The sequence below is a fragment of the Grammomys surdaster genome, unplaced genomic scaffold, assembly GCF_004785775.1.
Source record: "Grammomys surdaster isolate TR1022 unplaced genomic scaffold, NIH_TR_1.0 1136, whole genome shotgun sequence".
NCBI classification, from domain to species: Eukaryota; Metazoa; Chordata; class Mammalia; order Rodentia; family Muridae; genus Grammomys; species Grammomys surdaster.
In genome coordinates, this window is record NW_021605555.1 from 1543030 (window position 1) to 1570967 (window position 27938).

Below are 27938 nucleotides of genomic sequence, written 5' to 3' on the forward strand. Positions count from 1 at the left end.
AAAGAAAGAAAGAAAGAAAGAAAGAAAGAAAGAAAGAAAGAAAGAAAAAACAGAAAGAAAAACTGCTAATTCTCTTTCTACATTGTTCAGACTTGGTTTACACCATTAAAGGGGACAATGGGAGCTTTGTCTAACAGATAATTATCAGTAAGATAAAGTTATTTAGAGGAAAATCTGAAGTCTGTTGTTGCTTTAAAAATTTTCAGGCTGAAAAATGCTTCTCCAGAAGATGTGGAATATTATAATTGCCAGCAAGAACTTACAGATGATCTACACAAACAGTATCAGATAGTGGAGCGCATAATTGGTTAGTGTGATCAAGTGTTATCTGTTTGGTGTGATTTTGATATGGGATCTCATTATGTTGCCCATTGTGGTCTCAAGCTCAGGACCCAAGCTCAGGTTCCTGAGTAGCTGGGATTATGAGTTTTTACTCCCAAACCTGCATTCAGATATTTAATCTGTACTTGAAATCATGTAAGCAAACATAAATTTACCTTTATTCACAAAATACATTAGCTTGCTTTTGCTAAAATAAAATATTGTAAAGTAGACGACTAATTTTCACTTGTGTAGCCTTACTGAGTATGCCTGTGATGTAATTAAGTATAAATAAAATAAAATGAGTACCTGATTCATCTCACAGCTCATTCCAATCAAAAATCAGCAGCTGGTCTTCCTGATTATTATTGCAAATGGCAGGGGCTTCCATACTCAGAGTGCAGCTGGGAGGATGGAGCTCTCATCTCCAAAAAGTTTCAGACATGCATCGATGAATATTTTAGCAGGAATCAGTCAAAAACAACACCTTTTAAAGATTGCAAAGTGAGTACTGACATTTTTAACTAAAGCAAATGTGTGTGTTTTGTTTCAAGTTGAATCTTGATGTCATACAGGCTGAAAGAGTACTTAGCTGGATATGCCTTTTAGAGGAACTGAGATTCCTCTAGTGGCACTGTGTTAAATATGATAAATTGGTGGTACTGACTGTGTGGAGACTGCATAGAGAAAATTTCCTTGGAAGTTGAAAGTATTTGTTTGGTTTAGAAGTAGCAGAAATTGTTGCTGAAAGTGTGAGCAGAAACCAGGGCATGACGAACTGTCTGGGGCTATCTTCCCTCAACTTTAAAAACTTACATAGCTTATGTAAAAATATTAGTGATAGTTTTAAACTCGAGATACTGCTTTATTACAGAATTGAATTAAATTTATAGTGGTATTTTGAAAATCATATGGAATAGAAGTCTTATAAATTATTTATAGTTCATGGTTAGAGCAATGGTTGTAATGAATTTGACATTCCTTCTTTTTGAAGTACTTGACCTATGTATATTGTTGGGAACAGTTTCCTCAGCAATTTTTTTCCAAACAAACAAACAAACAAACAAACAAAAAAGATAAACATTTTACTCTACATTCTTGCTAGAGCCATAGAAAATAGCCATGAACAAATGAGTCATCAGATACATACATATATTTTTGTTTTGTTTGAGTGCTGGCATCTGTGGAAGATGTGGAATATTGTAATTGCTGGCAAGAGCTAAGGGATGATCTTTGTATCAGATAGAGGAGGGTAGAATTAATTAATTTTGATGAAACTGTTATCTGTTGTGGTTTTGAGCTGGGATTCTGTTACCTTGCCCATGCTAGCCTTGAGCTCAGGATCCTAATGCTTCGTGTTTTTAGAAATAAGTTTTTCTGTCTCATTTGTTGAGTGGGCAGATTATGGGTCCGTACTATAGTACTTGGCTTCTTATACATTTTGAATTATAGGACCTCTGAAACTAATAATTAAAATAAATGTTCATGTTTATGGTGAAAGATAGTCTAAAGGACATTCATCTTTTTGCAAGATTTCATATATTCTGCACATTAATATTTATTCTGACCAAAGGTATTGAAACAAAGACCAAGATTTGTGGCTCTGAAGAAACAACCATCCTATATTGGAGGACATGAGGGTTTAGAATTGAGAGACTATCAGCTGAATGGTTTAAACTGGCTTGCTCACTCTTGGTGCAAGTAAGTGTTTTCTGAGTTACCTATTCACCCTGGGACAACGAGACTGCCCCCTTCTTTGCAGGTTACCAGTCTCCTGCCATAACCATCTAGAGGTGTCAGAGATTTCCACAAGCTGAAACAGTGCAGTAAAGCAGTATTTACTTGAGGTTTGCTTGCAGACAACACCACAGGTCTGATTTAGGGTCTGCAGCAGGCATCAGAGAAATATTTCTTCATTTTAATGCATTCATCCAAACATGTCAGTCAGAGTTGACTTAAGTCTTTTAAGTGGAGCCAGGGAGCAGAATGAAAATTGTAATTGTCAGTGGGAAGTATTTTTGAGAGTTTTTTGGATGTTTTCACATCTTTTAGTTTTACAACCCTGACTTCAGAATCTTAATGGTTTCTTGACAGTGAATCAGTCTATCTCTGTCTCCCTTCCTCCCTCTTTCCCGACCATGCCTGTGTCACAGTGTGCAGACAGCTGCAGATGGTAAAGGCATGGGCAGCCAGTTCCTTCTGCTGCCACACTGTGTTTTTTCCCTGTGTGCAGTGAGGGAGGCCATGGATGGGTTTAATAATAACAGCAGAGAAAGCTGAAGGAATGAGAACAGATTTTATAGAGACATAATTTAGGGATGATTTCTATTAATAAAGTTTGAGTTTAACTTATTTGATGATTGCCATTTCTAAATTTTTTATTCATATGGAAAAATTGTATATGTTGTCATCCATACTTCCTGAAATATTTCCCTGTTCCCTAGTTTTTTCTAGTAACTACTTAGTCCTCTGCCCTTTCCCTGCCTCCCCTCGTTCCTGTTCTGATGTCCTCAACTCCTTAGGTGGTAGTTTAGCTACTGTTTCCACCTTTGTTCTTCCTAGCTACTTTTTACTTTCTTCCCCATCTACAGTCTACTTAACTACTGGTAGATAAACTGCAATATGGTTTTTAATTGACTAAGAATAGTAATATCAAATATTAAAGCAAAATCTGGCCTTAATTGTTACTTGCTATTGATCTTGCCTTTCCTATAATGTTAGTGATTATGTCTTTTGGTGAGATTTTGTATTTATTGTATGTTGCTGATAGAAGTAGTATATTGCATAAAATACCTCTTATATCATTTTATACAACTTCATATAAACAGGAGACATAATATGAAAACAATTCTTTATGAGTTTACACCTTTACGGCATACATGGATTTTGTTTTTTAACTTTGTAGAGGAAATAGTTGCATACTTGCTGATGAAATGGGCCTTGGGAAAACGATACAGACGATCTCATTTTTGAACTATTTGTTTCATGAACATCAGTTGTATGGACCTTTTCTACTAGTTGTCCCGCTCTCCACTCTGACTTCCTGGCAAAGGGAGATTCAGACGTGGGCATCTCAGATGAATGCTGTGGTTTATTTAGGTGACATTAACAGCAGAAACATGGTAAGTTTATTTTTTCATTAACTTAGTAGGCTAGACAGGTTTATCTTTGAGGATAAGTTGTTTTTTTTTTTTGTCTCTATATTCTTAATTCTATCATGTAACTTGCTACAAAGACGTGCCTAGCACATGCTTAATTGGTGATAATAAAAATCAGGCTATGGGGCTGGTGAGATACCTCAGTGGGTAAAGGGATTGTCACTTAGCCCAACATCTGTGTTTGATTCCTTAAATTGTCTGCTGACCTCTATATGTATACAGGTATACACAAACAAACAGTAAATAAATAAATGTAATAAATTTAAAAGTCATGCTTGGTTCAGGTATAGTTGGATATATATGTATGCATATATGTGTGTTGTATGTATATATCAACATGCACACATACACACTCTTCTACACCTTTTTTTGAGGTCCAGGATAGGTTTGAACTCAATCCTCAGCTTTTCATGTGTTAGCATTATAGACATGTGCTACCCACACCTATACAAGCACATGCATACATGCACATATTATGATATACATGAATTATATTTTTTCTTTTGTGGGAAAGTTCAAATATTCATGAGAATAGTTTTCACATATTATGATATATATGAATTATATTTTTTCTTTTGTGGGAAAGTTCAAATATTCCTGAGAATAGTTTTCAGAGTGCAATGAACATTCATATATTCTCTTCCTAAGTTTTACAATTTTAACTGGTTGTTAATCTTGTTTCGTGTGTGTGTGTTTGTGTGTGTGTGTGTATGTGTGTATTTGTATATATTATCTCCGTGCAGTTAGGCGAGATGAAGATGATGCCATATTTCATCCATAAGTGTTACTAAGTGAATTAATTGTTTTACAACAAACCTTTCTTAGTGAATGTAATAAAATTAGGTTTGTTCCATTTTTTTTTAAATAAAAAAATCTCAGTTCCACATGCCATGTTCAATTCTATAAAGAGTTATTAACTTTTATTACATCTTTTTTTTTTTGTGTGTGTGTATCTTAAGTGGCCTTTAATTCATTTTAGATATTTTAAGTAGAACTATATAATTTGCTTGATGCTTCTCTTAAATTTGTCTGTAAAATTTTGTAATAGATAAGAACTCATGAATGGATGCATCCCCAGACCAAACGGTTAAAATTTAATATACTTTTGACAACGTATGAGATTTTGTTGAAGGATAAGGTATGTATTTGTGTTAGTGTTTTCTGCTCGCAGTTTTCCTGTCTTGTGTGTTGTGTCTAGAATGAGCAGATAGTCAAGTCATAGAACAGATCTACAAACTGTAGCCTTGGATCTTTTTCAGTTCTTTTGTTTTCTACTTTTTTTTTTTTTTAAATGACCCTTGAGCTAAGAGTGACTTTTGTATTTTAGAAAGAGTTTTAAGGAGTTCCTTCCAGGGTTATATTGAAATGATGTGACAGAGTGCATTGGTCTGCAAAGTCTAAAATACTTTCATCTCCATTTTTAGAAAAAGTTTGCCAATTCTTACTTAAATGGAGGTTGGTTGTTAGTGTCTATTATGTCTAACATTTAAAAAATAGAGGAAGAGACCTATCTCAGTTTTATTTCTGTTAGTATTTACTTTGATAAAACACTGACCAAAGCAACTTAGAGGAGGGAAGAATTCATTCCATGCTTATCATGAAGGAAGTCAGAGCAGAGATACTGGGTAGAAAGCAGATGCGAGGGGGCATCTGCTTGCCTGCTCTCAAGTTCACACTCAGCAGTCATGTTCAGTGCAGGATCACCCACCTAGGGCTGTCACCGGCTATGGTGGCCTCGCCCTTCTGTAGTCAATAGCAATCAAGACATGCCAGTAGGCCAGTCAGCTGAGGCCTCTTTCCTTGGATAACTCTATCATGTTGACCAGTACAGTGCCTAACAGTGTTAGTGAAACTTACATCAAATGCTCTGTAACAGTTCTCAGTTAATTCTTATATGTACTTTGCTAGTCTTACTTTATTGAAAAGCCAGTTCTCTTAAGCACTTCATGAACTTGTCTAATGTCACACAGCTATTAATAGCAGAGTCAGGCCTGTCTTTATTTCAGGTCTCAAGAGACCTAAATTTATGCATTAGAAATCTACATTTTGTAGAAGTTATATGTACTTGATAAATGATACTGTTTTCAAGTTGACGTTCATAGAGACCTTTGTTGGATTTAGACTGAAAATCTTGTGTAAAATTTTGAATAGGTGGTACCAGCCAGCTTCCTTACTTTTTTGCTCATTGTGTAAGCTAATATAGACTGATTCTCTATTTCCTAATAGTGAAATTAATAATAGAAGAAATTTTATTTTGCATGATAAGTTTCTTGATTTGAGGATTCCAGATCAGTCATGAAATGTTTGTTTTGGTTCTTGAAGACAGTGTTTTCTCTGGGTTACCCTGGTAGTTCTGGAACTCTCCAGACCAGGGTGGTCTTGAACTCAGAGATCCACCTACCTCTTGTCTCCCAAGTGCTGAGATTAAAATGATAATTTCTGATTTTAATTTACCTCATTTTAGTAACTGTAAGTTCAAATCAAATGAAAAAGTTAAATTTGAGCTCTTATTTTCTAAATATATTAACTGGTTTTTTGTTCATTTTAAGGCATTCCTTGGTGGTCTGAATTGGGCGTTTATAGGTGTTGATGAAGCACATCGATTAAAAAATGATGATTCCCTTCTCTATAAAACGTTAATTGATTTTAAGTCTAATCACCGTCTCCTCATCACTGGAACGCCGCTACAGAACTCCCTGAAAGAGCTCTGGTCACTGCTGCATTTCATTATGCCAGAGAAGTAAGGCAGCATGTGGTAGACAGTTTTCATCTTAGTTTTATATGCTTAGATTCAGCTGGGAAAAAAACGTAGGGAATCGGGTTCATGATTTAAATGACATTGAGTCACAGATCATTAAAAAATGAAAAAAAATGAGATGGAATTAACTTTGGATTTCTATGTTTAGATTTTTTTAATTCTAATATAAAATCTTGAGAGTATACATTAAAGCTTTGTATGTGTGAGTGGTTTACCTCCATGTATGTGTGTGCACCATGTACATGCAGTAACAGTTACAATACCCAGAGAATGCTAGTAATCTGATTGTATAAATGAAAACTAGACCAGAAAGTTAAATAATTTGTCATAGGTCACATACACATTCTTTTTTCAGTATGTCTTGAACTTTATGTGGTATTTTTGAGAAATACTTTAGTGACAATCGTGTCCTTGAAGAATTTAATTCAAGAACAATCATAGCTTATTCATATTTAATCTTTTTGATGCAGTTCTGCAAGGTGAGCCTAGTATATCACACGTTGTAGGGGAGCAGTCTCCCATGAGCTACATCTCCTGCCCTTGTTTTTACTTTTTGTTTTGAGGTAGGGTCTCCCTAAGTTGCCCAGGCTGACCTTGAATATACTCAGTAGCTCAGGTTGGATCATATATGCCCACTCATATAATGCATATAGATAACATATATACTCACACATAAATGTTTTGTGTGTGTGTAGGAGGAACTTTTTGGGTGGGAGACTTAGAGGTGACTAATTTTAGCTCTTATATACAATTTTGCTTATTTTCAGTAACTGTTCCTTAAATTTTTTTAAAGGTTTTCCTCATGGGAAGATTTTGAAGAAGAACATGGTAAAGGCAGAGAGTATGGTTATGCAAGCCTCCACAAGGAGCTCGAGCCATTCCTGTTACGCAGAGTTAAGAAAGATGTCGAAAAGTCTCTTCCTGCCAAGGTCGAGCAGATTTTAAGAATGGAAATGAGTGCTTTACAGAAACAATATTACAAGTAAGCGGAATAGAGAACACGGACTTCAGAGTTAATGTCCTTGTCCTTATGGGGCTCTGCATCCTCCCAGACAGGCTCTCAGAGCAGTAGCAACTCACTCAGGTTTAAAATAGTTTATTCTGTGGCTAGTTAGCAGGGAGCTTCAGTGCTGGTTCCAAGACTAAAGCATTGTCTTAAAAGACTTTCATGTGTACGAGTCTTTGCTTGCATGTATGTGTGTGTACCATGTACATGCCCAGGATCTGGTACACAGGCCAGAGTAGAGCATGGGATCCACTGGAACCCAAGGTACAGATCCTTGTACACTTCTGTATGGGTACCAGGAACTGAAGTGAGGTCTTCTGCGAGGGCAGCAAGTGCTCTTAACCAGCGAGCCATCCCTCCTGCTCCCAAGCCATGCTTTTAACACATCGTTATGTATGCCCCTGTTGATACTTTCTACCTTTAAACAAGCCTGATAAATCCAGCAATTAATTGACAGAGCTAAAAAAACCTTAGACAAAATTTTAGCTGCCCCCTCCTTTTTTTGAAGAACAAGAACAAGTTATATTTTCTGTAAGTTCCTTGTCAAATTTATGTAGTAACTTTTCAAAGGGTAAAAACAAAAGTGAGTCTTAACATCTATTCTGATATTTACTTGTACAAGGAAATACACTAGAGTCTCAGCACTTGGCGGTGGTTAGAGGGCTTGAGGTTGCAAATCCGTCCAGAGTACTTAGTGAGTCCCAGGCAAACCTGAACTCTGGGGCATGGCCCTGCCTCAAAAAACTTCCAAGCACCTGTGCCTTAAGTTTGAGCTCATTAGTACTCTAGTTTCTTCCATTCCTTCTTCTCAAACATGTCAGAGGTACTTCTTCTTATCCATAGTTCTTCAAAATTTTAAAGATACTATTACCCACCTTAAAATTTTAACATTTTTTTGATGTCAATGTTCAGTAAAGCTTTTGCTATGCTGTCTCAAACTTTAAATTTCGCTTATGTCAGAAAGGAATATGATCTCTCTGTGATAACTACGTGCCTCATTTATAGATATCTGCCCCCTTGACATTTTTTTGATAAGGAAAAATGTTCTGAATAAAATATTAACTGTAGATTTTTCTAGTATGTTTCTCAGGAATTTTTAAAACTATTCTTTTTATTTCCTGTAGATCAAATGCTTGCTTAGATTTGGGTTTTTGTTTATGGAGAGAATGTTTATAATGGAAAAGAGTAATACTAAGTATTTTTTTGTTGTGTGTGGAAAATTAGGAAAATTTAAAAATGGAAAAGAATTTGGAACAGTTAAAAGGAGAAAGAAGATATAACCCCTATAACTTATGGGTACTTTTTTTTTTTCAGTTACTATGTTAATAAAATATGGCTTTAAATGTTGTATATACCTCCTGCAGGGGTTGGGATGGGGTAGAGAACACAGTCCTGACCGATGCCCAAATTAGCCTTGAAAGATTGCCATAAATTTGTGTAAAAAGTTTTAGAGTATCTCCCCCAGAAACACAGGAGACATTCTGAGTACAGTAAAGTAAGCTTTGAGCCTGTACATGGACTCAGATTTGCTTCTTAGTTAAGTCAAGCAAATGCTAAGTAACCAGTAGAAAAGAAAGATACTAAAAGAATACCTAGATATTTTGGGATTTTAAATTCTATTCATAAGGTAAATTTACGAGAAAGGAAGTTAATAATAGGTAATTAAAGTAGGTTTTGAAGAATTGTATGTGGTTTGAAGTGTTTTTCAAGTTGCATGGGTATTATATAATTGTAATTTAGAGAGGACAGTATAACTAAAACTGGGTATTCTCATGAGACTCCGTGGAAAAGATGTGGTTCTAATTAATTGTCTGATGGAATGAAATTTCTAAGAAGATTGATACTGTGGGCCACTGCTCCACAAAACTCAAGGAAAGGATTACTGTATTTATTATACTACATAAAGCCTTTGTATGTAGTTGATGGGTCAGACAAGCTATGTGTACTTTTTGAGTCTTATATATGAGGTTCAGCCCATCCTGTTTGCAAGCATGAGCTTCAGAATAGTGAAATTTTGATGTGGTCCTAGTGTTGTTTTTAAGCTTTCAGAATTTATCTTTGTGATCTGCTAAATATTGTTTTTGTGACTTTTGTTTTTGAAGATGGATTTTAACTAGGAATTACAAAGCCCTCAGCAAAGGTTCCAAGGGCAGTACCTCAGGCTTTTTGAACATTATGATGGAGCTAAAGAAATGCTGTAACCATTGCTACCTCATTAAGCCACCAGATAATAATGAATTCTATAATAAACAGGAGGCCTTACAAGTAAGAATTTTTAACTATTTCTTTTGGTAAAGCAGAACTCTTAAAAATATGTATTTCAGTTTTAGCTTAAAGATAGAACAATAATTTAATATATTCATTGGACGGTCCCTTTGCTAATGTTTCATTTAAATAATGGTCTTGTCATTATTTGTATTTATGAAAGCTTTTAAAATTATAATTTATAAACATAGTCTTTCAAGCCAGTGGGTTGTAGCGATTTATCAGACAAAAATGTATTAGTGTGTTATAGATTGTGATATGGCTGAGTCTGACTGTAGATGGTAGCCTAAAGGAGGGCTTGCCTCCACAGATGCTACCCCTTACTATTGAGGCAGCTCAGACATCAAGACACACTTGGAATTCAGTCACAGTAGTTCATTGAGGGGTGAGGATCCCTAAATTAAAAAAGAATATGTTTGTTTGCTCTTTAAAGAATTGTTTGTTTAGTTACTGTTTTGTTTTTTAATGTATGTTTGTTTTGGCTAAGTCTTGGAGAAATAGTGTAAGAGCTAGCAAGTAGAATGATACAGCAAAAACAGTATTCTAGTTACGCATGGTTGGGGCGGGTTCAATTTGAGTTGTAGAGTAAAATGGGAAAAGTCCTAGACATTTCTGAAAGCCAAAGAAAGTTTCTCTTCAGCATTATGAAAAGCTTAAACTCTCGATTGGAAGTAGTTGACGCAACTTCGATATTAAGTGAGTTCTGTACTGTTTGCTGCATTTTCACATTGTAATAGCTGTACTCTGTTGTTTCCTTAGCACTTAATCCGTAGTAGCGGAAAACTAATTCTTCTAGACAAGCTGTTGATTCGTTTAAGAGAAAGAGGCAATCGAGTACTTATTTTTTCTCAGATGGTGCGGATGTTAGATATACTTGCAGAATATTTGAAGTATCGCCAATTTCCCTTTCAAGTAAGCATTTCCTTGTTTTTATGTTTCGTCCTATTCTTGGGCTTATCTTATTGAATTACTTTTGGAATTATTTTGCATATAAATTATATTTCTCTTAAACGTATTTTGAGAATCGTTTGTTACTTTTCTAAGAGTTTCATTTTTTTCTCTAAATTTTATTTTTAATTCTGTTTTTATGTTGTATGTTGTTAAAAGCTGGACTAAAGTGGTGTTTCAATGCTAAGATGGGTCTGAAGGACAAGCTTTGTGAATTATGATGTGAAGTCTGTGGAAAGAGAAGTTGTCTTTGGGCACATGCTGGATGTTGTAGGCTGTAATGCTCTTGTGCCAGGGTTAGCCTGATCTGAGGTTTGCCGGATACAATTTGAACAGGGATCAGATAAGAGTAGGCTGACATCCTGTCTACTTGAGATTCATAGTGAAATTCATTCAGTGGGATTAAAGCCTACACCGATGAGTGTTTTAGTGTTAAAGTCAGGTCCTATTCTCAGTACTTTATACCTAATAATGATTTATTTCTTTTTCATTAATTTTGTGTTAATGTGTGTGTTTCTGCATGTAAGTGTGTGGGTGTGGTGAATGTGCATGCATGTTTGTGTGTGTGTGTGCATGCATGTGTTCATATGTTGGTGCTCTTGTGGAAGTCAGAAAGCAATTTTGTTGAGTCAGTTCTTCCACATTCCTGTGGGCTCCAGGGGTTGGACTCAGGTTCCCAGTGTGAAATGGTAGATGCTCACTAACCTGTATTTCAGAGACTATGAGTCCAGGAATTGTTAATAGCAATTCTGTGAGTGGAAGCAGATAGGGGCATGTTACTGGAAGCCTTTACTCATAGCAGTGGGGAGACAGAGGCAGGCAATAGCTCTGTGAGTTCAAGGTTAGCCAGGGATGTACAGACCATGCTCAAAAGCAAGCAAGCAAGCAAGCAAACAAACAAGCAAACAAATCTGTTTTACTTTTACTCTATTTGAAACGTGAAACTCAACTAAGCCTAGGTTTCAGTTTGATTGATCTTGTTTTATGGGCTAAACCCAAGTTGAATAAAACAACCAAAACTACACTTTCTCCTGTGTTTTTGTGACACTAGGGTAAAAGTTAGTGCCTTGTATGTACTGGGAAGGTCCACTACTACTATTTTTGGTTGTCTGCTTATTGCTGGTTTACAGAAGTGCTATAGGTACTTGCTTATTCATCTTGATTTTAAGTGAAATTGCTTTAGACTTTGCGTTTCTTAAGCAGTCATTATCTTCAAATAATGATTGACATTTGTACTAATTGTTAGAGCTATTTTTCTTCTAACAGTACTGAAAATGATAATGGTCCAACAATCATAACTTTCATTATGAATACATTTCTGCATGTTAGTAGAGATAGAAGCAGAGTGTGGCATATTGCTTCCCAAAATAGTACCTTAATGTATCACTTAGAAGCATAGCTCGTGGGCTGCAGGTGTAGCTCAAGTCCTGAAGTGCTTGCCTCACATGTGTGAGGCTCTGAGTTTAATGTTCAGTGTTCCAAAACCAGAAAAGAATTGATGGAGTGGAGTAGCAAGTTAATGTACATACAACCAATTCATACTTCTATTCCAGCCCCTCCCCCATGCCCAGGATTGAACCAGAAGCCTCTTATACATAAGGCAATAGTCAATGCTCGGCAAGAGCTTGATTGGCTGCCAGGCACTGTGTTGTTTCCTCACTGGGTCTTCTTTACTGTGAAGGAGCAGGTGAAGGGGGAAAGTTGAGTCACTTGCTGAAGTCATTCAATGAAGAAACGACTTATGCTGCTTGAACAGACACCACCGTGCATTTCAGACCCAAGCCCTCCTCAGAATCATTAGCTCCATGGTGTTTGCTGAACTCTAACTCTGGAATGTCTGATTCAGAAAGTCTGGGTTGGGACTTCATAATCACAGTTTCTTTGTTCTCGGGGGTTCTAATGCTGTTACCCAGTAACTACAGTGGATTTACTGATTTTAGTTATTAGCATTTGAATGTGGTCTGTGAAGTATCTTAATTTGCTTTTTTCTAGAGATTAGATGGATCAATAAAAGGGGAGCTGAGAAAACAAGCACTAGATCATTTTAACGCTGAGGGGTCAGAGGTAGGAACGCCTTTACAATTATGTCTTTGTGTTTTAAGAGTTGGTACTAGTCTATTTTTATTAGCTTTTAGGTTTGTATTATATGTTAAATTTGATCTGTCAGTAGTATTTCAACATATTAATAATTTACTTCAATATAAATAAGCCTTTTATCATTAGAATTTATTGTGTGACTTGTATTTGTTAAGAAAAAAAACCTGTCACATCACAACCCTTTCTGTTTTCGTCTGAAGTTAAGTAGTACTATGTTGAATTTTGTCTTTGTTGTTACATGGCTTTAAGTTTTGAAATCTTGTTGATTGATCCTCATAAAGATTTATACATTAGTTACTATTGTTGTTTACAATTTTTGAAGATCATGCTCAGAGCCTTGTGCTGCTGTGCACTTCCATTTGAGCCACAGACTGGCATTGTTTAATTTTTAATGTTGATTTTCAATTTAATAGTATCATTAACAAAACACTTTAAATTCGTGACTTTGAGTCATGTTGGTCATAGCTTAGATCTAATATTTTGTATACTTAAAATTCCTTGCAGGATTTCTGCTTTTTGCTTTCTACCCGAGCTGGGGGTTTAGGCATTAACTTAGCCTCTGCTGATACTGTTGTTATATTTGATTCTGATTGGAATCCACAAAATGATCTTCAGGCTCAGGCAAGAGCTCATCGAATTGGGCAGAAGAAACAGGTATTTTAATTTGTTATCTGTTTTATTGTATTTTTCTAGATACAGTATAAAAACTGCTATATGAAACTTAACTGGGATAATGGAAGTGTCCTGAGGCTTTGATGAACCCAGAATGGACAGAACTGAGAGACTCTTATATCAGGATCTCCACTCAGTTTAGATTTTAACTAGAGCAAATGTCACCTATTCAGTATAAAAACTTCATTTGTTGGTGTGATTATTTGTTGGCAACCTTTGATAGTTCAAGTAGGGTATACATGGTTCTCTGCACACAAGAGCCAGCCCTATCTGACAAGTTTTGTACAACTCTCTGCTGGTGTTTGAACAAAACAAGGGCTGCACTGTTCCTTTGACCAGTGACAAAAGTTAAAGCTTTGTTCACAGTGGGGCTTCTCTTAGGGAGTAGTTCACACAGGTCTGTTGTCTATGTAGTTTAGTAGAAAGCACTTACATAAAATACAACAAACATTACGATCAAACTATCTATATAAAGATAGTCAGAGGTTTACAGGGATTTTTTCCTTCTTTTTTTCTACCAGATAAATTATAATTTAAAAGTAAATCATTTCTGCAGGTAGAGAGATGGTTCAGTGCTTAAGAGCACTGGCTGCTCTTCCAGAGGACCTGGGTTCTATTCTTAGCACCCACATTGAGGCTCACAACCAGTCCCAGGGGTTGTTCTTCTGGCCTCTGTGGACACCAAGATGGATGTGGTACCCAGATTCATATGCAGGCAAGGCACCCATACACATAAAAAAAATTAAAGGTCATTTCTTGTTTTTATATACAAAAAAAAGCAAATACAATTTCCTAAGAAATGTAGAAAGAGTAGCAGAAGTCAGAGAAAGGACTATAGCAGCAGACTGTAGCTTTCAAGAAGCCGGGAGGCCAAGACCTAAAGAACTGCCTGAATTGAGAGAATTCTGTGGAAGGTGTGGGCTTAGCAACTAGGCAGGTAGCTCACTTGACAAACCTTCCACAACCATCTAGAACAGAATATCACACAGTACCTTCAGCGATCAGCTTCCAGCTGGGGTGGAGTTTGATAAGAAAATAGCAGGTCAGGAAGGTCAAGTCACATGACTATTCTTGCATGGGAGCTAAGCGGTGGATCCCTTTTGACTCAGCAACAGTAGCGTGCCAAGCACTTAGACTTAAAAGAAGGTGAGAGGTCTGGTACCACATCACCTCATTTTTCCCTCTAATGTTTCCTGAAGTCAAGCAGCACCAGCCTCGGTCCAGTTCTCATTGTATATATATGTGGTTTATTTTTTACAAATGTATCCAAAGTGTCCTCTGAGGTCAATAACGCAGAGTCAGAGTGGGGAGGAGTTTGAAGGAAAGATTCAAATCGTTTTTTAAATGGCAGAACTTTTAGCTTTAGAAATGACATGTTGTTACTAATTTTTGTATTTTTCTTTTACATTTGACAATTTTGAACCTTAGTAGAGGAGGAGGTGGCGATTTATGCACTACTATTCATGATTCAGGTTAGCAAGAGACCTGGTTACTGCAGCTTGCTTCTTGGGCTTGCTTTTACAGGTGAATATATATCGCCTGGTTACAAAGGGATCAGTTGAAGAAGATATTCTTGAAAGGGCCAAAAAGAAAATGGTTTTGGATCATCTTGTGATTCAAAGAATGGATACCACTGGGAAGACAGTATTGCACACAGGCTCAGCTCCATCAAGGTGGGCACTGCTCTGTAAGAAATGCCATGGGGGAGGGGGTCACCCTAACTAAACTCATGTAAGTGGGCTACACCGTGCTGTACTGTGTGGTTAGTTTTATACTTTTAAAGATGTTAGATTGATTTGTGTTAGAAGCATACACACAGATACCTTGCTTGACCATTACAGATCGCTCACACAGAGGAATTCTCTTAATTTCTGTGTCTCAGGTTTTGTAGTTTAAAACTTTAAAGATTAAAACTTCACCTACATGACTTCCTCATCACGTAAAAAGCAGCTATACTGAATATGCTCTGAAAATACTACTGTTAACATTGAATTTTTGTTTCCCGTGTTGCCAGTTCTACCCCCTTCAATAAAGAGGAATTATCAGCCATTTTAAAATTTGGTGCTGAGGAGCTATTTAAGGAGCCTGAAGGAGAAGAGCAAGAGCCTCAGGTCGGCAACATTTCTATTAGAATCTGTGTTGTCTGTTAGATAAGGCAAAAGTTCAAGTGTATGTAAAATAAAAATGTCCTTTTAATACAGGAAATGGATATAGATGAAATCTTGAAGAGAGCTGAGACTCATGAGAATGAGCCAGGCCCGCTGACTGTTGGCGATGAGCTGCTTTCCCAGTTTAAGGTCAGCCTCTTCTTTCTTCAGACTGCACATGGCTGAGGGATTGAGTTAGTAGTTTGATATTTTTCTTTAAACAGAACTAACAAGATAGCTTTTATGTTAAAATTTTCTGTATTGTCAAACCATCAGTACCTGATAAGACCAAATTGTTTATGGGTAATTAAATTAGTTGTATGAGATGGATTTCTAATTTACAGCCAGAATTATACTCAACAAACAGCCTGTTCTGCATATTTAGGGTAAGACATGGATGAGTGTGAACTTTATTCAGATTTCCTTGACTGAAGACTCAAGCTGATATTTTTAGGTAGTATTTTTTATTCCTTGGAAATTTTATACATTTGTACAGTACATTTAGTTCATACCAATGTACTGCCACAACTCAAATCCCCTGAATGCACCCCTCTCTGCCTCCTTTACAACTTGGATTTTTATTGGATCAGATTTCAACAAAACTTAATTGAAGAATTATCAAAAATAAGAGCAGTCCAGAAAATTAGACAGAGTAAGTAACTGTCGTACCACTTGTACACATCACTGGCCTGTTAAGGGCTGGCACAGTGTAAATCATAGGACTTCAGGAAGGAAGATGAATAGTGATTTTTTTGTTTTGTTTTGTTTTTTTTGTTTTTTTAAAAGAAGCCGATTCCTGGGCTAGAGAGATGGCTCAGGCCTTTAAGGCTCAAGCAAAGAATCAAAAACAGACAAACAGCTTCCTCCGCCAGACTCTATGAACTGAAGTTCTTAGGGATCACTCAGCATCTGTTCATTTCACAAATACTCATTGTAATATATGAATACCAGGGACTTAGAAATCAGTCAGTCCTCTGGAGGATGGAGGATGGACTGGGCAGTAAAGTGGAAGACAAAATGGAAAAAAGGTTTTTGAAGCTGTCACTCTGGGCTTGATCTAGCAAATTGTTTTTTCCTGTAATTATGTTGTACTTGATTTGATTTACTGCTTGTTGGGGAGAGACAAAGAAAATCACAACTCACTAATAACTAGAATAAATGCAGATTATTTGTACACCAGTGAATTAGTACTCTTAGGCTAGCTACCTGTTTGTTTAACTTATTTTTATTTATTTGTCTTTTTTTTGAGGCAAGGTCTTATGGAAAGCATGCTTGCCTGAAACGTGTTATCTTCCTGATACATACAGCCTTTTGTGTACTTTGATTACAGATGTGCACTCGCATGTCTGAGCACATTTTAATATTAGAGAATAAACACCTTCAGCCTCTTTGTCTTTATGAACAGTAGGCATAAGTTTTCTTATCTTCATTGTTTGTATTCAGATATTAGTATTGATAGTTTTAATTAGTGTTGACTGAATATCATCTTAGAACTTGAAATGTATTAGTGTTTGTCCATTCCTTTATAAGTGGAAAAGAAGGAGGCAAAGGTCTAGAAACCTAGTTACTTATCTAAAGTTGTCTTAGGAATCTGTCAGCTACTCTTGTTCAGTTTTTTGAAAGGGGAGGAATATTCTTTGGTACTCACTAGTTCATAGACTAGGAATTCCTTCAAAAGATTTATAACATTTTAATAATATACTTTACAGTTTGGTCATTTTGTTAACTACCAGTTTGTTGTCTCCCTTGAGTTCTGTTATTACTAATAATGCAAAGACAAAGGATGGAGAATCATTGCTGGATGGAGGGATTGTAGAAGTCAGTTGGTTTGTCTCCTTTGCTCTGATGAGGTAACTAGGTAATTAGCAGTCATCAGAGTTTAGTTCACAGTGTTAGCCTGCTGCTCGGGAAGACTGAGCTCTGTCTTCCAGCTCACCTCTGCTCCTCCCTAAGAGTAAATCTGTGACTTAGAGTTAAATATTGTACTTACTCTGTTAAAATTCTGGAATTTATTAGGTTGCCAATTTTTCAAATATGGATGAAGATGACATTGAATTGGAACCTGAAAGAAATTCAAAGAACTGGGAGGAGATCATTCCAGAAGAGCAAAGACGGCGGTTAGAAGAGGAGGAGAGACAAAAGGAGCTTGAGGAAATTTATATGCTCCCGAGAATGAGAAACTGCGCAAAGCAGGTGATGTCATTTTAGAATATTGTTGCAGATCAGTATCCTGGAGTAGGTATGGTAAAATGCTCTTTTTGTTTGGTTTATAAATAGTAATGATTTATAATTTTGTTTTTCTTAATGTCTTTGATAACTTTGCCTTGTAAAATGAGTTGAAAAGTGTTTCCTCCTATTTTGGTGAACTTATGTAGATCTGGGAATTTTCCTTTATTAAATGATGGGATTATTACTACTTTTGGATAATAAATAAATGATATTTATTCATTACTTTAGGTTATATATCTATGTGAGGTTTCATACCTGCAACCCACACTCCTGTCTCCATGAGAATGTTCCCAGCCCCGCCCCCACCCTACCTGACCTCTAAACTCCCTGGGGCCTCCAGTCTCTTGAGGGTTAGGTGCATCATCTCTGAACACAGACCTGGCAGTCCTCTGCAGTATATGTGTTGGGGGCCTCATATCAGCTGGTGTATGCTGCCTGGTTGGTGGTCCAGTGTTTGAGAGATCTCGTGGGTCCAGATTAATTGAGACTGCTGGTCCTCCTACAGGGTTGCCCTCCTCCTCAGCTTCTTTCAGCTTTTCCCTAATTCAACCACAGGGGTCAGCAGTTTCTGTCCACTGGTTGGGTATGAATATCTGCATCTGACTATTTCAGCTGCTTGTTGGGTCTTCTGGAGGACAGTCACGGTGGGTCCCTTTTTGTAAGTGCTCCATAGCCTCAGTAATAGCGTCAGGCCTTGGGACCTCCCCTTGAGCTGGATCCCACTTTGGGCCTGTCACTGGACCTTCTTTTCCTCAGGCTCCTCTCCATTTCCATCTCTGTAGTTCTTTCAGAGAGGAACAATTATGAATCAGAGTTTTGATTGTGGGATGGCAACCCCCTCCCTCATTTGATGCCCTGTCTTCTTGCTGGAGGTGGGCTCTATAAGTTCCCTCTCACTACTGTTGGGCATTTCATCTAAGGTCCCTCCCTTTGAGTCCTTAGAGTCTCTCACCTCCCAGGTCTCTGGTGCATTCTGGAGGGTCCCCCCCAACCTCTTACCTCCCAAGGTTGCCTGTTCCAATTCTTTCTGCTGGCCTTCAGGGCTTCAGTCCTTTTTCCTCACCCAGTACCAGATCAAGTCCCTGCCCCCCTGCATACCTTCCCCCCATCCACTTTCCCTCTCAGACCCCTCCCTCCCTCCCCATTTGTGGTTGCTTTCTTCTCCCTCCCCAGTGGGACTGAGGCATCCTCACTTGGGCCCTTCAGCTTGTTGACCTTTTTGAGTTCTGTGTACTGTATCTTGAGTGTTCTGTATTTATTTATTTATTTATTTTTTGGCTAATATCCACTTATTAGTGAGTATATACCATGCATGTCCTTTTGAGTCTGAGTTACCTCACTCAGGATGATATTTTCTAGTTGTATCCATTTGCCTGCAAAACTTAGGATGTCCATGGCTTCAGAGCTGAGTAATATTCCATTGTGTAAATGAAGCACATTTTCTGTATCACTTCTTCTGTCATGGGACATCTGGGTTGTTTCCAGCTTCTGGCTATCACAAGTAAGGCTGCTATGAACATAGTGGAACACATACCCCTGTGGCATGGTGGGGCAAAATGATGGGATTATTGTCAGGGAAACTATCTTGGACTATGGTTTTTGTTGTTGGAAGATTTTAGCTGATATCCATTTCCTTTATGGATAAGAACTGTTCAGAATATGTTTCTTCTTGAGTTTGATAGTTTCTTTCTTCTGAAGAATCTGTTCTTTTTCTCTGTTGAAATATAGGAATGAACTTAACTATTTTTATGTTTTAGTGATGCATGCCAATTTATTCCTAATATTGGTGGTAATCTTTTTCTTTGTAACCTTGCCCTCTTTGTTCCTGGAATAATGACTCTGAGACTTAATTATATATGAATAAATGTTTAGGTCAAAAGCTTTGGCTTGTCTTCTGATTAGCTTGTAACTTATTTACCCATTTATTCTGGTTTTTGTCTTCCACATGGCTAGTTACCTCTCCTCAGGTTTATGCAACTGTCTCCTTCAGTATTCAGGGTGATTCTCACCTGACTCTCCCCTACCCCAGGAATCTCTCTGCTGGAATTCTCACCTCCTTTTTCTGCCTCAGCTGATTGGCCATAGACTTTCATACAGTTCACAAGAGATTCTCCCTACATTTCTTGATCATTCTAAGTAGAGAGTAGATTAATCAGCTTTATTTTTCAAAGAACGAGCTTTTTGTTTCATTTCTGTTTTTATGTTTCTGTTCTTTATCATTTCTTTTGATTTTGATTTAATTTGTTCTTTTTATTTTTTGAGATATGAGATTGGACACTAAATTGAGATTATTCTTCTATTACTATCCAGTGCTGAAATTTTCTTTAGCTTCTTTGATCTATAATTTAATTGGGAGATTTTTTTTTATTATGTAAAGAAAAACACCCAAGATTTAGTTTCTTCTTTCATTAGAATATTGCATTTTAAAATTGTCTCAATTATTGAATTTTTCCTTTTTGGAGAGGGCATATAACTATATTTGAAGTGAGAAACTTCTTTCTGTCCTTTGCCATTCACCCAAGGGAAAAGAATTTATTTTCTTTTGTGAAGTCTTCATCTGTGCCCCCATGTCAGTGAGAAGATGGTCTTGTAGGCTTGTTGCCTGTCGTGGAAGAACTTATTTCTATCTTGTTAGGCTTGTGGTCCAGAGGTCAGGCTTCCCTGACCTTGATGGTATTTATTAAATACCCAGCATAGGTTTTGGAGGGTTTTCCTGCATGCCTTGCTCCAAGTGTCCTATGTTGTCGTGGTTGCCTAAGCCTTTAGGTCAAGTGCAGCTGGCTTAGTTCTTGTACTTGCTTATATAGTACAAATGAGCCAGGGCTCAGATATCTCCTCTTCTTGGAAAGACTTTGATTTAGATATTTAATTTGTTCTATGATTTTAGTTCTGATACATATTTAAAAGTTATGGCTTTGTAAATTTTGGGAAAACTCCAGAGACTTAGTTTTTGTTTTGGTATGTTCATTGAGAATAAAATGTTACAAATGAGCATTCATGGGCAAGGTGTGACTTTTTTTTTCTTGAAAATATCTGATCAGCTTGTTTAGAAAAGCAATAGAAGATGATATTTAGAAGAAAAATACTAAAATAGGAAAAGAATCTGCCTCCACAGATAAGCCCAGCAATGTTTCTGTAACATGTATCATCACAGTGTTTAAAATCACCCTCATTTGACAAATTCACTTAAATTCATGTTACTTTGGAACTTGTTTTCTTCCCCTTTGGACAGTGTATCATAAATGTTAATCCTACAGCACGGCTCATTAGGTTCTCAGTATTCCAGCCTGTAGATTACTTTGTCTACTTCCTCTTTGGTAAATGTCTGGATTCCTTTATTTTTCTTTATATGGAGAATTTTACTGGACAGTGCAGGTTCACATTTCTGGTCTCAGGAAAATGCCTAGAAGTGATGTGTCTGGATCAGCAGATGATGACTTTTGATGCTTAGGGTAAAATATTGCCAAATAGCCTGTTGTCTAAATAAGCAGCAGAAATGCAAGAATTGTACCTGGTGTCCAGTTTTGTAGCATTGCATAGTGGCCATTAGTGCTCAATTAGTGTTTATCAAGTTGATAGGTTTTAAAAGAAATTACATTTATTTCCTTTTTTTAAAAAAGTATAATTGAGCTCATGTGGCTTTGTATTTATGCTAGGTTGCCAATTAGTAGCCATTATCTTTTTACAGAAAACTGGTTATTTTTTGGTTGATTTATAAGTGCCTTGGTAGCCCTTTGCCATTACATTTTATATTATTTTCTATTCGTTTAATTAATTTTGGCTTTGGAATGTTTTCCATATGTGGACTAATATTTTTATTGTAGTTTGCTGTGTTTGTCTTTGCCTGTAAGATACAAGCTTTCTTGACCCTGTATTTACGGATATTTTTGTTTTTGTTTTCCAGATAAGTTTCAATGGAAGTGAAGGGAGGCGGAGTAGAAGCAGGAGATACTCGGGATCTGATAGCGATTCTATCTCAGAAAGGAAACGGCCAAAGAAACGTGGGAGACCACGCACCATCCCTCGGGAGAATATTAAAGGATTTAGTGATGCGGAGATTAGGCGGTAAGAGGACATAGACCATTTTCTTTAACTTGGTGTTTTTAGAGCATGAAACTAAAATGAAAACTAGGTTGAGAGATTTTAGAGAGTAAACAGATACTTGTGCAGGAGTTGGGTGTTCTGCTTAGATATGGATTGTAACTTTGGAAGAAAGGTGTAACATCTCATGTTTGCACATTATTTATTGTTACACCACTTGTATATTAAAATTATTTTTTCTCATTGTGGTTCAGAATGACCCTTTGAACAATAAAAGTATATGTTAGCACAGTTCATATTACAGTTACATTCCTTGACATTACTAATTTTGCAGGCGATTAATTTAGCTCTATATTTTTCGTGTTTAACATTGAGGTAATTGTGTTTTTGAAAGTAGTCATACATTTCTGGGGCTGGGATAGAACTCAGCAGTAATGCTCAGACTTTGTCTGTGTAAGATCCTGGGTTGCATCCTCACACCACAAAGAAGGCCTCTGATCTGGGCAAGGAGAAGTGGAAGGCAGACTGGCTGTGAGGCTGACCCAGGCTCTTCTCAGAACACCCAGTGTGCACGTCTCCAAGGGAGTGAGAGGAGCTTAGTTGGGCAGTAGCTTCACCTATAAAGTTTGATAAAAGCTTGTGCATTTTTATGTTTTAGAAGTTTGTTTCTTTCACGTTATTTTTAACTCTTTTCCTTTAAATCATAGACCTGACAAAGCCCTTCCTCATTGTTCCTACAAGAAAACTAAGTGCATTGTTAGTTTTCATTAAGGGAACCTTTATGACCATCTGATTTGCTGGACTTTCTGTCTTTAGTTGAAGAAGCATTTCATCTTCTACTTTCTGGATATTTTCCCTCATCCATCAGCCACTTAAGTTGCTTTGTTGTGACGTAAAATTTTTGTTTTCTATTGTTGGTATAATAGTCATCTGAATTAAACCCTTCAAGTAAGTCTTGGTCAGCTTTAGGATGTGATGAGGTGTGATGGTTGATATCATTTTGGAGACAATTCCTCTTCTTGTGGTAGCTTTGAACATTTTTTTTTGTCTTATGAAAATAATAAAGTAATTTCTAAAATAAAAATTAGCTTCTATTGTTTTATTTATATTGATATCTTAGCTTCTTCTTGGGTGATAACAGTGTTATATTTGGTGTAACTTAATGTCCTAACAATTTATAGCTTAGTTTCTTCTTTTCTTAAATCAGGGAACAATACCTTGAATTAAGTTTTTTGTTTGTTTGATTTGGTTTTTGTTATTTTGACATAGGGTCTCATGTAGCTCAGACTGTCCTGGAACTCCTGATCCCCCTTGCCTCCAACTCCCAAGTGCTAGAATTGTAGATTTGCACCACTATGCCTGACTTCAAGTATTTTCTTATTTTTATATGCGTTGTGAATACAGAGTGGTGTGTGTGTGTGTATATGCATGCATGTGTGTCTTGTCTGTCTGTGTCTGTGATTATTGTTTTTGTTTTTTACAGTGTTGGGAATCAAATCCAGGACCTTTTTGTGGATTCTTGGCTAGCTCTACATCCCAGTCCACTTAAATATTAAAAAACAAACAATATATATATACACATACACACACATACATATGGGTGTGTGTGTGTGTGTGTGTGTGTGTATATATATATATATATATATATGAAAAATACATAATACATATATAAACATACTTGTATAAAACATGTTTGAACCAAAAATTTATTTTCTGTTAGGTTTATCAAGAGCTATAAGAAATTTGGTGGCCCTCTGGAGAGGTAAATATATTTGTTATTCTCATATAGTTATGAAATGTGTAATGTATTGTCTTGATTATTTATGTAGCTACCAGTCAGTTTATCTACTTGATTGAATTTGCTTTAATAAGCATTTTGAAAAATCGGTAGGAACCTTAATTGCTGATTGATTATTAAAAATGTATTTGTATGATTTGAGTCTCCAGAATTTTTTTTTATTTTTGAATAAATATCAGCAAAATACTTCTTAAATTGCATTTTGGCAGCTGTGATGTATTTTCAGTCTATCTGTTTTTCATTAACTACTTAAGAAAGAGTACAGATTTATCTGTCTACAGAGGGACTAAGTCACTAACCTAATGTCTGACTTTTTTGTGTCTTTTGTAGTAGTAATCTCACTAATGCAGAGCAGCAAAGACTCAAATTAGTTTGTTCATTTCTTTCTCATTAAAATTCACAATATAAAGATACATTCTACTTTATTTTGAGCTAGATTGCTTAAAATGCAATGATATTTGTGTGATTATTTTGGGTGCTGGAAATAGCTATAAACATTAATCTTTGTAGGTTCTATGGTAATACAAATTTCAGGACATTTTTATTTATAGTTGTCATAAAATTATATCACTCTTTTTCAGTCAGATCCGAACAGATTTTTAATGGTTGGTGTATATAATCCCTAGGAGCCTACTGTTTGCCCTGTAATAAAACCTTTACCATTATTAATGTTCATGAGTGTGCGATGAGTTGATTCTCTGCTAAGTTGTCCTAGTTATATGAACTAGGATTTATAAGGTAGACAAGACTGATACTTGGGTTTTGAAATAAAATAAGTTGTTTTTATATTATATCATTTGATTTAGCATATTTAACTGAAAATGATGTTGTTTTATTACAGGTTAGATGCGATTGCTCGAGATGCTGAATTGGTTGATAAATCAGAAACAGACCTCAGAAGACTAGGAGAACTGGTGCATAATGGTTGTGTTAAAGCTTTAAAAGACAGTTCTTCAGGAACAGAGCGAGCAGGTAAATACCTCCAGTTAGCCTGCTTGCCACTCTGAAAGATGCTTGCCATTCTGAGTGATGGACATGAAGAGAGCAGGGCTGCAGTTAGGCAGTGAGTCTGGTTGTTAGCCTACCTGATGTGTTCTGCATAGGCCACAGTTGAGGAGTTACTGTTAGGCTGTCTTTGGAGAACATGACTGGATGGACAGAACTTACATATACACAGTTATGTAGTGAGGAAACCTACATAAGATTTAGTAATCTGATGCACTGAAGAAACCATTGTGAAATTCCCGTCTAGGGGCTGCTGTTATCATGTCTCCCTCCTGTACCTGCTAAAACAACCACAGAGGGACTCTCTGAATTCACATCTTTCGTCCGCTTTAGCCAGTAGTATGTATAGAGAAATTTAAGATCTTATTTTTAGTTTACAAAAAGAGTAATACACATTGACCTAAGTAATAAGATACTGTTTTGTGTTTTATAGAATTACATATGAATGTATAGATATATGTGTTAGTTTTTCTGTATTCTTGTTTAAAAAATCAAGGTGGCAGACTTGGGAAAGTGAAGGGGCCAACATTCCGCATATCAGGAGTACAAGTGAATGCCAAGCTGGTCATTGCTCACGAGGAGGAGCTGATCCCTTTGCACAGGTCCATTCCCGCAGACCCGGAGGAGAGGAAGCAGTGAGTGCCCGCGGTCTCACTCTGTACTCAGAGTTCTGCTTTGAACATATGCTGCATGTTTATGACACTATTTTTTAATAAAAAGTTTTAGTTACTAAATATTATAAACATTTATATTTTTCAGCCATTATTAACTTGAAGTAATTACTGTCTTTAATACTAGGTATACAATCCCATGTCACACAAAGGCTGCTCACTTTGATATAGACTGGGGCAAAGAAGATGACTCTAATTTGTTAATTGGCATCTATGAGTATGGCTATGGAAGCTGGGAAATGATTAAAATGGATCCAGACCTGAGTTTAACACACAAGGTACGTCAGGGTTTCTTGATTCTGCTGACTGTTAATATTGGCTGTGAGTTACTTTAGTTTTTATAAATTATTTTGAAAATAAGTTTAACTGAGAATAAGGAAATAAAGACACTAATTTTGTGATTTATGATTTTTAGCTTGGGTCTTATGAAGTAATTGAATTTAAATAATCTCTTATGATTTCTGAATAATTATATTTTGTTATTAAGACAGGTATAAATTATTTGGTTAAAACTTTTCCATTATTAAAGTAAACAAAAAGAAAACTTAAAAATCTTATAAAACCTTTCTTAGAAATTTATAAGGTTAAGGAATGTCTTACCGGTTGGAACTCTTGATCTTCCTGACAGGGGCTCACCTGGCAAATCAAATATTTTCAGAAAATATCAGCTAATGTTACAAAATTGGTTGATTTTTTTTACTCTGACATCTTTTCTTTCTTTCTTTTTTGCATAAAATGGAAACATTTGGAAGCATTTCTCGGTGTTACCTTTTCCTTGCTTAGTGTTTGTGTTTACGTGAGCATGTGTGCATGTTTGTGGAGGCCAGAGGATGACATCAGGTGTCATCCTTATGACATCTGTCTCTCCTTCAAGATAGCAGTTTTCATTGTCTGAAAAGTTTACCATTAGATTAGACTGGCTGGCCAGATGGGGGGCGGCCGGGCCCCGCCCCCCGGTCCTCCTACCTCCTCTAAAGTGCTCAGGGGATACTTCAGACTTTTTTGTTTTTATAGCATGAGAGGTTTTATTGCCGTGTGTGTGTTTTTCACGTCTCACTAGCCTGTTCACCCAGGTTGGTTTAGGCGTATGATTTCCAGTGTTTGCTGTTACAGTTGGCTACACTGAGAGATTTATTTTTAGGTTTTCTTTTAGAGGATTTATTCCCAATAGACAGACATGCTGGTAAACACTGGTAATCCTAGTTAGTGCTCGGAGACAAGAGAATTGACACAAGTTTGAGGACAGGCAAGGGTAAACATAAGCATTGAGACAGGATCTCAGTACAGAAGAGAAGAATGGCCAGGCAGTGGTGGCACAGGCCTTTAATTCCAGCATTCGGGAGGCAGAGGCAAGTGGATCTCTGAATTGGAGGCCAGACTGGTCTACAGAAGGAGTTCCAGGACAGCCAGAGCTACACAGTGAATAAGCAAGCAAACAACAGTAAAACCAGAAACAAACAGAAGGATGAATTTGCTTCCAAGGAAATTAAAGCTGTTTAATGGCATCTGATGCCCTCTTCTGGTGAGGACAGTGTACACACACACACACACACACACACACACACACACACACACACGCTCTCTCTCTCTCTCACACACCACACTCATGTACTCATACAAATAAATACATGTTTAAAAAAACTGTATTTTGTGACTGCACGTAGTACTGTTGTTGCTGCCTGGCTTTCTGCCCTCTTGTATATTATGACATAGCCTATTCTTCGAACAGTATTAGGAATATTAAAAACTTTAATGTGTGAACTGATGCATATTTATTATATTTTTCACTAGTACAGTTTTCATGTTATTTATGAAAGCATGCATGCATTGCCCTTTCAGATTCTTCCAGATGATCCTGATAAAAAACCACAAGCAAAACAGTTACAGACACGTGCAGACTACCTCATCAAACTACTTAGCAGAGATCTTGCAAAAAAAGAGGCTCAGAGACTCTCGGGTGCGGTAAGTTAAAACACGCGCGTTCAGAGCAGTCCACTATTCTGAAGTGTTTGACTGTGCTACTTATCTATAGTTAATGTAAGAACTGCATTTTTTTTTTTAATTTAGTATTTTTATTTGGTTATGACTGTAGAGAGAGGCCAGATTTGTATACTTTATTATTCAAAGTATATAAAGTTTAATGTACAATTTTAAGGGTCATGGACTTTATGAGCCACTTCAAAAAAGATTTTTAAGAAGACACACGAGCTGGGCGGTGGTGGCGCACGCCTTTAATCCCAGCACTTGGGAGGCAGAGGCAGGCAAATTTCTGAGTTGGAGGCCAGCCTGGTCTACAGAGTGAGTTCCAGGACAGCCAGGACTATACATAGAAACCCTGTCTCGAAACACCAAAAAAAAAAAAAAAAAAAAAAAAAAAAAGAAGACCCATGAAGAAAGACATTGTAAAAACTTACTTTTATTGTATGTATAAAAATATTTTTCTTGCGTGTATGTATGTCTGTACCATGTGTTTTGCCTGGTACCCATGGAGTCTAGAAAGGGAGTCTAGTTCCAGATTCCTGGAGCTAGAGTTTAATATGTGGTTGTAAGCCACTATATGGGTCCTTTAAAAGAACAGCAAATGCTCTCAGCTGCTGACTTATTGCTACATGCTGCAGGCCCAAGAGGGATTCCTCACTCCCCAAAGCTTTCCAAACTGTTATAAGTTTGCCTGTAAACATGATGCCAACAACTACCTACCTGTCTTGTATTAAAAATATTGCTACCACTTTGTTGTTATCACTGAATCTAGTTGTCGGTGGTATATCTGAGAGTGAAAACCTCATTTCTGTTCCTCTCTGAAGGAATAATTACAGTGGTTA

General features: G+C 36.7%; 1 protein-coding gene across 1 annotated transcript in view; it reads left to right on the forward strand.

Annotated features, from left to right (window-relative positions):
* Positions 1-27938, forward strand: part of Chd1 (chromodomain helicase DNA binding protein 1) — a 66110-nt gene that overhangs the window by 24185 nt on the left and 13987 nt on the right. The window contains exons 9-29 of the mRNA XM_028783475.1: positions 207-307; positions 647-825; positions 1895-2022; positions 3227-3443; positions 4528-4617; positions 6029-6219; positions 7031-7219; positions 9346-9508; positions 10268-10420; positions 12449-12520; positions 13058-13207; positions 14750-14898; positions 15240-15336; positions 15427-15522; positions 17389-17565; positions 21506-21666; positions 23363-23404; positions 24282-24412; positions 24942-25080; positions 25244-25394; positions 26956-27078. Coding sequence (XP_028639308.1) covers positions 207-307; positions 647-825; positions 1895-2022; positions 3227-3443; positions 4528-4617; positions 6029-6219; positions 7031-7219; positions 9346-9508; positions 10268-10420; positions 12449-12520; positions 13058-13207; positions 14750-14898; positions 15240-15336; positions 15427-15522; positions 17389-17565; positions 21506-21666; positions 23363-23404; positions 24282-24412; positions 24942-25080; positions 25244-25394; positions 26956-27078 — 2899 coding nt within the window. The remainder of the gene's footprint in view (positions 1-206; positions 308-646; positions 826-1894; positions 2023-3226; positions 3444-4527; positions 4618-6028; positions 6220-7030; positions 7220-9345; positions 9509-10267; positions 10421-12448; positions 12521-13057; positions 13208-14749; positions 14899-15239; positions 15337-15426; positions 15523-17388; positions 17566-21505; positions 21667-23362; positions 23405-24281; positions 24413-24941; positions 25081-25243; positions 25395-26955; positions 27079-27938) is intronic.